This window comes from Mesocricetus auratus, unplaced genomic scaffold (assembly GCF_017639785.1).
Source record: "Mesocricetus auratus isolate SY011 unplaced genomic scaffold, BCM_Maur_2.0 Super-Scaffold_100011, whole genome shotgun sequence".
NCBI classification, from domain to species: domain Eukaryota; kingdom Metazoa; phylum Chordata; class Mammalia; order Rodentia; family Cricetidae; genus Mesocricetus; species Mesocricetus auratus.
The window spans coordinates 30,303,073-30,316,432 of record NW_024429195.1 but is presented as its reverse complement, the minus strand read 5'-3'; the positions used below and the strand labels follow the sequence as shown (position 1 = coordinate 30,316,432).

The 13,360-nt window shown below is 43.9% G+C and overlaps 1 protein-coding gene across 12 annotated transcripts in view; it reads right to left on the bottom strand.

Annotated features, from left to right (window-relative positions):
- The window catches only part of Pex5l (peroxisomal biogenesis factor 5 like), a 206,225-nt gene that overhangs the window by 41,138 nt on the left and 151,727 nt on the right, over window positions 1–13,360 (bottom strand). For all 12 annotated transcript variants that reach the window (XM_021226914.2, XM_013113124.3, XM_013113126.3 and 9 more), the window contains one exon: window positions 9,999–10,094. In XM_021226914.2, the coding sequence (XP_021082573.1) occupies window positions 9,999–10,094 (96 nt within the window). The remainder of the gene's footprint in view (window positions 1–9,998; window positions 10,095–13,360) is intronic.

The following is a 13,360-nucleotide window of genomic DNA, read 5'->3' as shown; positions in this document are numbered from 1 at the left end:
TAAAACAGCCAACTCATTTTTAATGTCCAGGAATCAAGCTATGGATTTTTAGTTTTTGTAAAAGTTAGGATTGGTCCTTCTGGAAGTAGGAGTGCTGGCTGTGCATAGAGTGTTCAAGTCCTGGGCCACAACTCTATTTTTGCTTTGCCCTTGCTAGACAGCCACACAGCATGAGGCTCCAACTCCTCTGATAGTCACATTCATCCTGAGAGCCCCGTGGATTTAGGATGGGCTACATGCCCTCTTGCTCAGTGAGGCAGAGTCCAGTGTGAAAGGCCAGCCTGTGGAGTGTGACGAAGAACAGAACATTCCCATGAAGGAAGGCCTCTTTGGCTAGAGGGGGTTAGACAGAGAAGCAGCGTCTTCCAAGTTGCTCTTGATCCTGGCCTCAGTAACTTGATGGATGCAAGAGGCCTGGGACCCTCTATGCTATCATGTCATATCTGCTAAATGGTGTAGAGTTCTGCTATTCCAAAGAAGCAAACTGTCTGTCCAAGCAGCTGCATATTTGGGTGAATCTTGTTTAACAACTCATGCTACCAGAATAATTACACCTAAAAAATCAGTTGCATTTTAACCAACTCTCAACATTTGATCCCAACTACAAATTTGTCATGTCTATACTTGACTAAATATACTTAGTATATTTTGCATCTAGTGTAGTTCTTTTACTTGCATGGGCAGAATTTATTCTAGCTTTGCCTAATGATATCTGTGAAGTTTTCAGTTGAAAGCCGTGGGTATATTTTCTAGGATCTATTTCTATAGATGCACAGTTATTAAGATAAAATGCAAATTTATTTCCTCTTAATTGGATAAACTCAAAATATAATTTAATTTCCTGATGAGAAAGCTGAGGCCCCACGTGGTACAGATGAAATTACAACCAACACCATGTCCTGTTGGAGACCTTCCCATGTACATTACTTTACTCTTTGCTTTTCTTGATGTAAATTTAGCATGGCACAAATGGCTTAAACTATTTCTCTCTCTCCTCTCTCTCTCTCTCTCTCTCTCTCTCTCTCTGTGTGTGTGTGTATGTGTATGCATGTATGTTTGCTTGTGTGCAGGCACACTTGGGTGTGTGTGCATGTGGAGGTTTGAGGTTATGCTGAGAATTATCCTCTAATTGCTCCTTCACCTTTTTCTATGAAGCAAGGTCTATTAATCAAACTCAGAGCTTGCTAGTTTGCTTGCCTTGAGGATCCCTGACTACCTTCTGAGGCTGGAATTACAGGCAAGCTGCCACACCTACACAGCATTAATGCTGTGGTGGTGGTGGTGGTGGTGGTTGTGGCATGGAGGGTTGGAGGTGGGAAGGTTGTTTCTGTGGATCTGAACTCCAATCCTCATGCTTGCTCAACAAGTGCTTAATTGCTGAGTCATCACTCCAGCATGGTTTAAACGATTTCTAACCCCCAGTCTCATTGGTGTTTGGAGATGGTCAAGAAGAAAAGAACAAAAGTCACCTTGTTAGTTCCTTCATAGAGCCATCTTAATGTCCTTGTCTCAGACAAGTCTGCCTTCCCATAGTCATCTTGCAATATTTGCCAATGAGTTCATTCCTGGAAGGCAGAGCCTGGGTCACAGATTTGAAATTTAGGGAATTTTCCAAACTGCTTTTAGGTCGGTGGTGAGTCTAGTAGTAGATCATCTGTGGAACACTGAGGTTGGTTAGGAGGGTGAAAGCTAAAGATATTGTTATGATAGAGTTTATAGACATCTCAGGAGCAGTGGGAGGACGTGGGACTATGGGATGTGCCCATTACTCTGGCCTTGAGCACTTTCCATGAATTCGGCAATGCTATTATGTGTCCATCCAAGTCGTAAGTCCCTCTTTTTCACACTTGTTTGTTTTTAGAAATATTTTGTGGGAAACAGAAGGAGATCTAATCATCGTGCAAGCCAAGGGACTTTAGCCATTTCCCCACGACTTCACACCTCATCTCTGACCTGACATGAACAGGATGTCACACTGACACGATGAGCTAAGTCTTAAGAAATCTGTCTCTTAAAGAGTTAAGCTCAAGGTTCTCAAAGAGTTAACTTCCCAGAGGATGTCTTCATATGTCTTCAGAAGGTCTTTCCTGGATATTGACTGTAAGTCTGAAAGGATTAAAGGAGTGTTTGATCCACTAATCCCTTCCAGCTGCCTTAAAGAGGTCAAGGCCTCAGAGGAAGCAAAAGGAAACCTGAGAAGGAGCTGTAGGCAGTCTCCTTGGGAGGAGAGCATCTGAGTCAGCAGCTTCTTACACAATCTCAGACTAAGAAAAGCCCTTTGGGAAAGCTCTTCAGTTCTGTCCAACCATCTACTGTTTCGGAGGCCCTTAGTGCAGACACAGCAAGTAGTTTCCAGTACAAACAAAATTCCAGGGGAGCATTTTTATGCTTATGTGTGGAGTAGTGCGTGCAAGTGCATACATGTAAGTTAGAGAATAGCCTTAGGTGTCATTCCTCAGGAACTATTTAACTATTATTTTTCTCTGTTGTTTAAGACAGGGTCTTCCATTGCCTGTAGCATTCTAGGTAAGTTATCTGGCTGGCCAATGAATCTGGACTTGCATCCTGTTTCTATCCCTTCCCCCAGCACTGGGATTAAAATTCTGTGTCCCTGCATCTGGATTAGAACTCAGGTCTTTATGTTTTCAAGGAAAGTGTATTAAGTGTATTACTGATCACACTATCCCAGCACTCAGCCTGCTTGAGAAATGATGCCACCTTTGGTGGTCCTTCTGAACAGCTATTGAAGCTCTGGTCAGGAAGTCCAAGACCAACATGACAGCTTGTTTGGGCTCTTGTATCAGGGCGTTAATAAGTGCCGTGTCTTCCTGCTCTAGCTACCTCCCAAAGGAGTTAGGTTTGAAATATACATTTAGGTGTTAGAGGTACCAAGGGTAGCTATCAAGAGACTGCCAGTTAGTATTATCTCTTTCTCTGCCGGGTGTTTTTATAATTCTCTATGGGCTACTCTTTTCCAATTCTGTATAGGCTACTGATTGGAGAATTAACCTGAAACTTGAAGTGAAGTTATCCTGAGGACATGTGCCTGATTCACATTCAGATGATGGGACAAATACCAGGTTGCCATACAAAGGTCTGTACTCACTGTTTTGGGAATCAACCAGGTCAAGTGGACAACAGGTGACAAATGAGTGTATAGTTAGAAAAGTTCCAACCCAGAATGGAAGAACACATCACTTCTGTGCTGTGAGTGGCCTTCCAATCTTGCAGTACTGAGATGTGTTGGCAATGGACAAAGGGGAGAAAGAAATATGCCAGGGCATGCTGGGAATTGCAGAAAGCAGAGTGATGCCATCGACAGCTGCTGTCTCTTACATCATCCCAGTGCTTTGCAATTTCAAACAGTCTTTTACCATATCACACCATTTCTGAGAGGCAGGAATTTGAGAGTAGCTACCTTGAAGGTTGTGGCTCAGGATGTCTCATGAATTTGGGATTAAGTGGTTGACTGGGCCTGCAATCATTCAAGGTTCCAAGGGTCTGGAGAACCTGCTTGCAAGATCTACTTCCGTGGCATGGGCAGGAGCCTCAGTCCCTGGCTGAGGTTTGGTAGAAAGTTGTAGCATCTCACTACATGGGCTAGTGTAGTGAAATGGCGGCTGGGTTTCCCGCAGATTGAGTTATTTGAGAGCAAGCAGGGAGGAGGTCATGATACATTCTAGGATGTGAGCTTCAAGGTCATGTCCACAGTTTCCACCTTTTTAGAAGTGAGTCACTAAATCTGCCCACACTAAAGAGGAACTAAGTGCCATGATTAAAGATGCTGTGGGCATCCCAAACAGCCATAAGCATCTAAGAGAAGCTCAGAGAGAACAGGGCTGTGGGGCTGGAGGAACTCAAGGGTCTAGAATGTCAGTGTGGTAGAATGTATTGCTCTGAACTCATTAGCCAAATGCGTTTTGGCCTTCACTGGCTGTCTCAGCCTCTAAAGACACCATTTCCCTTGCCTGTACATTGCTTTCCCTTCCTCATATATTTTATTATTTCATTCCAAAGTTTGTTCAGAAGAGTATCTCTTGAGGGTAAAAAAGGATCTGAGACAGTATGCTTGAAATAGTAAAACTCACACACACCAATAACATCTGAGCTCTGTGGAACATGGCCTAAATCCAGGGGCAAACATCTGTGACTTAGAGTTTGGAATTTGCCATAAGCTCTCTAGACAAGAGGTACTGAGTGACACCAACACACTGTGGATTTGTTCACTTACTGATCGAGGCCTCTTTTCTTCCTAGATTCTGATCAGCACCAAGAGCTGGAAGTGAGGCATGGTCCAGCCAAAGCTGGTGTGGGCGTAGCTGTGTGAATAACCAGGACACAGGGTAAGCCACCCTGGACTGCTCTAACCCATACAGATCTGTGGTTCTTCACTCTGTTCCTCCCTAAGGGCAGGGATGGTCCTGCTCAATTTTCTGGTGCTTTTGCCCACATTTGAACATGTTGGATGAATTTGTTGCTACACTGATTCTCAGAGTGGAAGAGGCACCTAACCAGCTAAGCACAACACCAGATGTTACCGGCTCTCTCCCTGCCTGCCGATGGATGGTGACGAAGGAGGTATTTTTGGTTCACTGCTGAGGAGTGCTGACTGCCCAGGTGACCTTCTCTCTCCTTCACAGATGCAGAGTGGCTCTCTCCAGGGACCTCTGCCCCTAGGAGGCCACCTCTGGCCTTCCAGAGCCCCGGGGGCACCTTCTCTGCACCTCTTTCCTATGTCTCTCTCTGTATCCATCCTAGGCATCACAGCAGCTCAGCAGTTATGAGGGTGGCTGCAAAGAAATCCAGAAGGAAGCCTGGAGGAGGTGCTTCTTCCTTTCACAAGGAGAAGATGTATAATTTTTCAAAGCCCAGAAGAAAGATACCAGCTCTTTGAAAATGATTATACTTAGGATAGAAGTGAATTTGTGTTTTTCTTTTTTCTTCAATAGAATGTAGGAGGTAGAGGGGAAAGTCTCCCCCATAAGAAACATTGCCAGAAGGAGTACTTCAAGGTGACCTCAGACAGTACCAGCTTTTGAATACTAACAGGCTTCTAGGTTGTTTACATATGCAATAGATGTGTGTCTGCTTTTCAGTGTGTTTTTTGCCTAGTGATAGGGCATTTTATCTTAAAAATGAGCTAAATCACAGGTGTAGGTCTTAGTGTAAGGACAAGTGAGTTTATCCAATGTGAATATAAAACATGCCCAGTGCTACATCATGGAGTGATTGGTTGGCACTTCTTGTGTTATTATAAGTATGTCACCTATGTTGAGGTGGAGACAGCCAAAGGGACAATTCATCATAGTCCTCTTAAGTGGCATGAGTCACACAAGAATGGTGTAAAAATGAAGCCACTCTTAACAGTAGACGGTTATATGACACTTTATATACAACAGGAAACAGACAGAAGGAAGTATTACCCGTGTGCTGATCAACACCAACCAGCCCTTCACTCAGAATATGGTAAGTACCAAGAATTGTTCCAGGAGATGTTGGGGAACTGTGCTCTAGTTTACTTTCTGTTGCTGTAAATTACTAAGCCAACTTAGGAAGAGAACTCAAGGAGCCAGAAGCAGAAACCAAGGAGGAGTGCTGGTTGCTGGTTTGCTCCGTGGCTCGTGCTCAGCTAGTTTTCTTATACTACAGACTCACCTGCCTAGGGATGGTACTGCCCACAGTGCTTGAGGCCCCCTCATACCAGCCACCAATCAAGACAGTCTCTTACAGACATGGTCCCAGGTCAATCTGATCTGGACAAGTCTACAACTGAGGTTCCCCCTTCCCAGGTGACTCTAGGTTGTATTAAGTTGACAGTGAAAACTATGGATACAAGTCAATGAATTAGCCTTGGGCATAATTCACATTTCACATAGACAAATACAAGAGAAAGCTTCATCTCTCCTGGAAGACACACTTTAAGTAAAATAAAAATCTAACAGTCAGAATTGTACAGGACAGACCCAGCGATGAATGCAAAGCAGGAATATCCCTGGTAGTGTAAGAGTTAATGGGATCTTCATGGCTTTTCTGGGGTGCTGCCACCTCAGCCTCCCACTACATGAGGACTGGGAGAGGAGTGTGTCCACAGAAAATAGAAAGAGAAAGCATGGGCAAGGAACTTGGAGTGTTAGAGCTTAGGGATGCGACTGAAGGGCAGAAGATAGACAGGAAGCAGGAAGTGAAGAACCAGGTGGAGAGGGATCAGACCTGGTTGAAAGGCATTGGTTTATTTTTTAATGTGTGTGTGTGTGTGTGTGTGTGTGTGTGTGTGTGTGATGAGAGAGAGAGAGAGAGAGGGAGAGAGAAAGGGAGAGAGAGAGAGAGAGAGCACTGTGTTTAGGAAAGTGCAGGTGCTTGTTGGAGTCAGAAGGGGGCATCAGATCCCCTGAAGCTGGAGTTAGGCAGTTATGAGCTATCTAATGTGGGTGCTGGGAACTGAACTCAGGTCCTCTACAAGTGCAGTACATGCTCTTAACAACTGAGCCACATATTCTGGCCCCCTTCATGTGGATCTTATTGGTGTTTAGAACTGCCTTTGGAGAAACAATCAACAGTACCAGTTTTCCTTTGATTTATTTTGCTTTACCTTTTATTTTTGACAATTTCATACCCATGTATAATGAGCTGTGATCATATTCATATCTCCATTATCCTCTCTTAGCTCTCCCAATCTGGCAGACCTCATTCACAATTAGTCTTTTAGGAACCATTTTCTCTTGAGACTTGGAGTTGAGGAGGATCTTGAGTTTCAGATTCTTCTGCCTCTACTTCCCGAGTACTGACATTAAGGGTGTGTACCAGCACATTTGGTTTACGCAGTACTGGAACAGAACCCAGGGCCTCCTGAATCTAAGGCAGGCGTTCTACCAACTGATATCCTCCGTTTCCCTTAAGAATCTTATATCTGGGGCCAGTGAGATGACTCAAGTGGGTAAAGGCACCTGCCACCAAACCTGACAACCTGAGTTCAAGCCCAGGTCCCACATGGAGGAAGGAGAGAAACATGACTTCCGCAAGCTGTCCTGTGACTTCCACGTATACATGCATGCGCACACACTGATCAAAATGTAATTAATACTCTTACATCTCACTGTAAGACTCCCTTTGGTTAGCAATATGACAGGCTAGAGAAAAATGCAGATACCCCAAGTGTAGCCGTCCAAGAATAAATACTGTGAACATTTGGGCACACATGCTCTGCTGCAGTTTGGGCATTCTTCCAAGATTCATATGCTGAACTCACTCCCAAGGTGACAGACAGTTTTAGGAGATGGGGAGTCTGGGAAGGGATGAGGTTGTGTCTTCTGCCGTGAATATAGACAATATTCTGAGAAAGAGTGACGTGTGGAGTAGAAAAGTCCACAGATGTATAGAGTTTCATAGGCATGATTTATCATCAGCTGAGTGTAAAACACCCCCCCCACCACCACCACTATTTTTCTCCACAGCTATTCATACCTCTAGTATCCATCACCCTTTCTTAGTCCTTGAGGTCTCAGCACCAGGCTGAAGAAAGTTGCTCACTTTTCTGATTAGCTGGGAACCCTGCCCCTACCTCTCTTTTCATTTTAAGGCATGACCCTTTTGGGTTTGGGTCTAGGAGAAACTCAAGTCGTCATCTCAAAGATTGCATGAAACTCCAGCAGAAGGGGCAAGTGGTTGGCCCAAGCTGGTCCTCTGCTCCCTGATATGGTCATGCAGTTATTTAAGGCTGGGTCTTTGGTCTGTAGCTCTTAGTTCAGAAGCCAGTACTTGCAGGCAGCTGTTGGAATACATTGCTGGCTTGATTAGAGGTGTCAGTCTGCCATGGCCTGGCAGCTTATTTCAGTAACATGGAAACTCCCTCCCTCCCTTCAGCAATGCCTGCTACTCTCTACCTGCCTTATCTGGAGAATGTCCCTGGGCCTAGAGGACTGATCTTACCTAAAAGCTGTCTCTAGGCCAGGTGACTGATTCATCTTTAGCTTGACCCATGGCACAGATCTCTGCTAAGAAAACTTGTGTTAGGAGCTCTGCTATAGGACCTTACTGCCACATACTAAGCCTTGTGATGTGAGCTTGCCATTTAATGCAAATTAGGGTTTGTCCCCAGGCTTCTCAACACTATAGAGTCCTTATACTCTGGAATAACATTAAGCTGACTTACTGAAATCTGTGTCCTAGAGGGCTGTCTCTGTTTGTGCTCATGGGCCACAAAGAAAGCTTTCTGTTGCCCCATTTTCCTCTAGACCTGGTGAGCAATGGACTGAGAGGGAAAGTGGCAGCCAGGAATGTATGTTAAATGAATATCTACTAAAGTAACCTACAGACTCCTGGGGTCTGTGATACAGGACTGCAGAGGTTGGCCACCTAGGTCTAGAATGGTTACTGACATGATGATGTCGTGTAGCTGTTAGGGATGCATTAGAATAACAACCAAGACCCCAGAAGAGCCAGGGAAGGTTGAAGACAGAGCTTGGTGGAGTGAGATGGATGGATCTGAGGAAGGTCAACACCGGGCAACATGGAAATGTTCTGTTTTGTCATTCTCATTATAAAAAACAGCCTGTTGATAATTAGTAGCTTTCAAGATGGAAATGGGTTTTTTGAAAAGACAGAGGTGGCCCCTAATTGTACTTGTCCAGGTAGAAACAGGAGTAATTTGTCAAGAGTTAAAAAAAATATGTTTTCCTAATAGGATAGAGGGGTTTTTAGATTATGACGCAAACTCAAATTCAATTCATTGAATATGTACCTAAGTACATTTTCCTTGTCAATCAATTCTACCATGGAGTCTTTTGGGTTTAAATTCATTATCTTTCTCATTACAAATGAGACCAAATGCTAATATCTTTCTTGACCCAAGATTCTATTCGTCTAAATGGCAGTCTGAGAGCTACTGCTGTGTGCCACACACAGTAAGGGCTCAATAGATATATGTAAATTAGCTCTTAAAACTGAAAAGCTTACATTTAAGATAATTTAAGCTACAGGCTCCGTGCATTTGAGCAACCTGATTGAGCTCGGCTGGTCTTGACTAACTGCATCAGTGGCTCCTGCTCAGAACACTAAAATATTCATTAATTTTTTTTTAAATAGAGAAGTTTAAAATTAAAGAGGGAATTTGAACGATTTTTGGCATGGGGAGATAAAAGTGTGCTCTTACTGGGTTTCTGCATGTTATGAATCATGGCTGAGATGATTTCCCAGAACAGAACCTGGTGACATTAAATTGCAAATAGGATTTTCCTGCACCCTGAGTATAGAGTTACTGGAAGACCACCCTTAATATAATCATTCCATCTGAATTCTGGTGGTGAGAAGGCTACATAAGTGAGGCGTATTGCAAGAGCGCCTGCAGTTTTCAAGATTGGAATCACCAACGGCAACAGAGGCATTAACAGGATCATGCTTGAGTCTGAAAAAGCTCCATTTTCAAACAGCAGCCTAAGAAATCTTGATGAATGCCCAGCATCTGCGAGTCACCCTGCTAGTCCCGCCAGGATGGAAACGGGTAAAGAGCCCGCAAGAACTGCTTTTCATCCATTTCTTCTTTTCTTTGGCCTTTCTTCTCTCTCCCCTCCCTTACCACCAGAAAACTAAATAATTAGAAATTAGTGTTCAGATAAAGCATTTCTTTCTACTTGTTAACAATATTTTTGACACAGTACTAAGAATTAACGATGCTGGTTAAGATGGTTTATCCACTGGATAAATCCAGGGAACCCAGGCTAGCCTCGGAGTGCTTTCTGATCCAGGCTTCAGACTTGCATAGCCAACTGCTCAGAGGACCGTAGACAGCAGACATTTCCCTGCATCCTGGTGGGGAATCAAAGACTCTCTGACCACACTCTCATCTCAACAACTATCCTCGTGTTTTTCTCATGCCTACAGTTCCATCTCACGTGCACGTCTCTGTGGCTTGAGTTTTGTTTTTTTGTTTGTTTGTTTTTGTTTTTATTTTTGAATGCCACCCTCAGAAGCTTGAAATGGAGAGCTCCCGTTTTAAGAGTTACCTCTACTGCTGCTTTTGCTCTTTCAAACTCCTCTTCTAGGGAATGGTTCCTGGAGAGCAGAGCGCTCCCCCAGCGGTGCTCTTTGGTGAGGCGAGCCTGAAAGAAACCAGACAGGTGTATTATTGGCATCATGTGGAGCAAAAACCAGAAGGAGCTTTCTTCTTCTCACCCTGCTTCCTTAGAGTCCCGAAGGATTTCCTGAGTACATGAGCACTCAGGTGAGTAAGTGTGTGTGTGTGTCTGTGTGTGTGTGTTTTTGTGTGTAGGCGCAGCGGACCTAGGTCAACCTGTGGTATCATTCGCTAGGCATCAATCATTTTATTGTTTGAGATAGGCCCTCTTACTGGGATCTGGGGCTTTCTTAGCCCACTCTCTCTGGCCAGTGATCAACAAGAGCCCTCCTCTCTCCTCGTTCCCAGGGCTGGGATTACAAGTGTGTACTAGCGGGACTGACGTGAGTTCTGGGGACTGAACTCAGCAAGCAGCTTACTGACTGATTCATCTCCCTAGTGCCTTGAAAAGTGTTTTCAAAGTCATCCAGTCCTGGATGATGTCAAGTGTGTGTGTGTGTGTGTGTGTGTGTGTGTGTGTGTATCCTTGTGCAGTAGTCTCAGACCTGGTGTGAACTCTGAGCCACTGAAATAGAGAACAGCTATCCAATCTCTGACCAGGAGGCTGAGAAGAAACCCAGTACTTTCTATGAAAGGCAAGCTGGAATTGATTGATTTCTTTCTACTGTACTAGGGAATTTTCTAGCAAGTGTGCATTAGTGTTCTAGGGCAGCCAAAATGTGTTTTCACAAACTGAGTGGTTTAACACAAAAGAAATCCAGACACTCAATGTTCTCTAGGCAACTAGTTCATAGCCACAGTGGTGGCAGGCCCGTGCTTCCTGTACCCTCTGGGTGGCCTGCTCCATGCCCCTTCCTGTAAACAGGCTTCAGGTGGGTCATGGTCATGTTGCCTTTTTTTCTCTCAGTCCTTCCTTTTTTCTGCATTAGTCTTACAAGGTGCCTGGGATTGTAATCAGGGCTTTTCCAAACATCACAGGAAACTTCCCTTCTCTCCAGGCCGCCCACTCAGCCCTGTCTTCCATGTGCATGGTGATATTCACAGGTTCTAGGGCTGTAATCACTTATCTTTTTTGAATACTCCATTCACTACTACTCTAATAGGACACTCTTAGGGCACACTATATTTTATTAACAAGGATATAAAAATACAAGTGCTGGAGAGATGTCTCAGAAGATAATAGAGCATACTGCTCTTACAGAAAACTTGAATTTGATTCCCAGAATCCCTCATCTGGCAGCTCAGAAGAGCCTGTGGCTCCCATTCCGGGGAGATTTGACCCCTCTGGCATCTGTAGGCACCTGTACTCATGTGCATATACAGGCATGTGGACAAGCACACGTACACATAGAAAAACAAATGGATAAGCCAGGCAGCGGTGGTGCACACCTTTAGTCCTAGTGCTTAGGAGGCAGAGACAGGTGGATCTCCAGTTTGAGGCTAGCTTGGTCTACAGAGCTAGTTCCAGGACAGCCAGGACCACACAGAGAAACCTTGTCTCAAAAAAACAAAGAACAAAAACAAAGAAAAAAAGAATACAATTAAAAATATAAAAATACAGGTGATTTACAATTTTTTAAGGTACCAGGTAGTTAGGATCTTGTTGACTACAAGAGAAGCTAACTGTGAAGGCCAGCTGGGCACTCAGAGACAGTTAAGAGTCCCGTGTGTGACTTGGTGAATTGTTTGACACTTATGTCCTCAGCAGTTTGAGGAGCTCTGCTCAGGACTGCCTTGATTCTGGTGCTAATTCCTTCATCTTTCTGCTGGTCCCTTCACTGACAAGTTAAAGCAATTCTTCAAAACTTAGATGCATGACAAGAAATTAATGATTGATTTCATTTCACAAAGTTATTTATATACTAACAAAAAAGTTGAGGGCTCTGGGGTTGGAAAAAATTATGAATGTTAAATGTCCAAACCACACAAAGAAGTCTATAGATTCAAGGTGACTCCTTAAAATCCATTGGTATCTACATGTAAATATTAAAAAAATAAACACTAAATTGTACTGCATGAGAAAAGACCGTCTCCTACTTTTCTTTCGGTTGCTGTGATAAGCATTGTCCGAAACCAATTTAAGGAGGAAAGGGTTTATTACATCTTTCAGGCTTCAGTTCATTATCAAGGGAAGCTGGGGCAGGAACTCAAATCAGGGACCTGGAGGCAGGAGCTGAAGCAGAGGCTGTGGAGGATCACTCCTTTCTGGTTTGCTTAGCCTGCTTTCTTATATAACCCACGACCGCCGCCAAGGGCCAGCACCACCAATGGTAGGCTGGATCCTCCCACATCAATCACAAGCCTGCTTGAGGGAGGCAATTCCTTAGCTGAGGTTACCCCTTCTCAGATGACCAGTTTTGGAAATATAAGGAACACCAACGAGTGACTAGCAAGGAAACATAACCCTGTTAAAAATGGCCAAAGACCATTAGGAGGTAGTTCCTGGAAGAAGAAACACAAATTACCAACAGGCTTATAAAAAGTAGTCTCCCCGACTAAGCAGTGAGGAAATGACAATGAAAACCACAGCTGGCATCACCTCACTTGAGGCTGTTGCCAAAAGGGTCAAAAGAATGTTGGATAAGACGGAGGGAAAAGTAGGCTCATATACACTGTTGGTGGGAAGGTAGATTCATATTATTGTGGAGACAGTATGGACTGCCCTTAGAAAATCAAAACTAATCCTACCATGCTAAGGAGGTGAGACCATTATGTAAGAGGCCTCCACACTCATTACATGTCAATGTGGCATGAGGCACAGGAGAGAAGAAATGGAAAATGCTGCCTACCAGATGGTGACCTAACATGCATGCACTGCGGAACACTGAAGTCTTCAAGAAGGAAGTGACATTTGTGACTTGTTGGAAATGAAGAGTATCATAGGAAGTGAAATAAACTCAGCACGGAATGTCAGGTATTATATTCAAACTAAAATGTGTTGTCTAAACCAGCTGACCTCTCAGAGGGACAGAGCACGGTGGTGGCCAGGACTGGGGCTGGAGGAAAGGTGGCACTCTGCTGGTCAAAGGGTATAAAATCTAGGGTAGAATTTGGTGACTACAGCTAACAATGTGTTGTGTCCTTGAGAAGCATCGAGGTAATTTTAGGTATTCCTTCAAAAGAACCCAAATTGGATTAACCCAGCTTGCCATGCACACATATTTCAAAACATTATATGTGATAAACATATACTTTTATTGGTCAAATAAGACATAATAATAGATAAATTTGGTGCATCTTAAGTGTCAAGAATGACCTATGAGTGGCATTAGTAAAACAAAAGAAGCACTG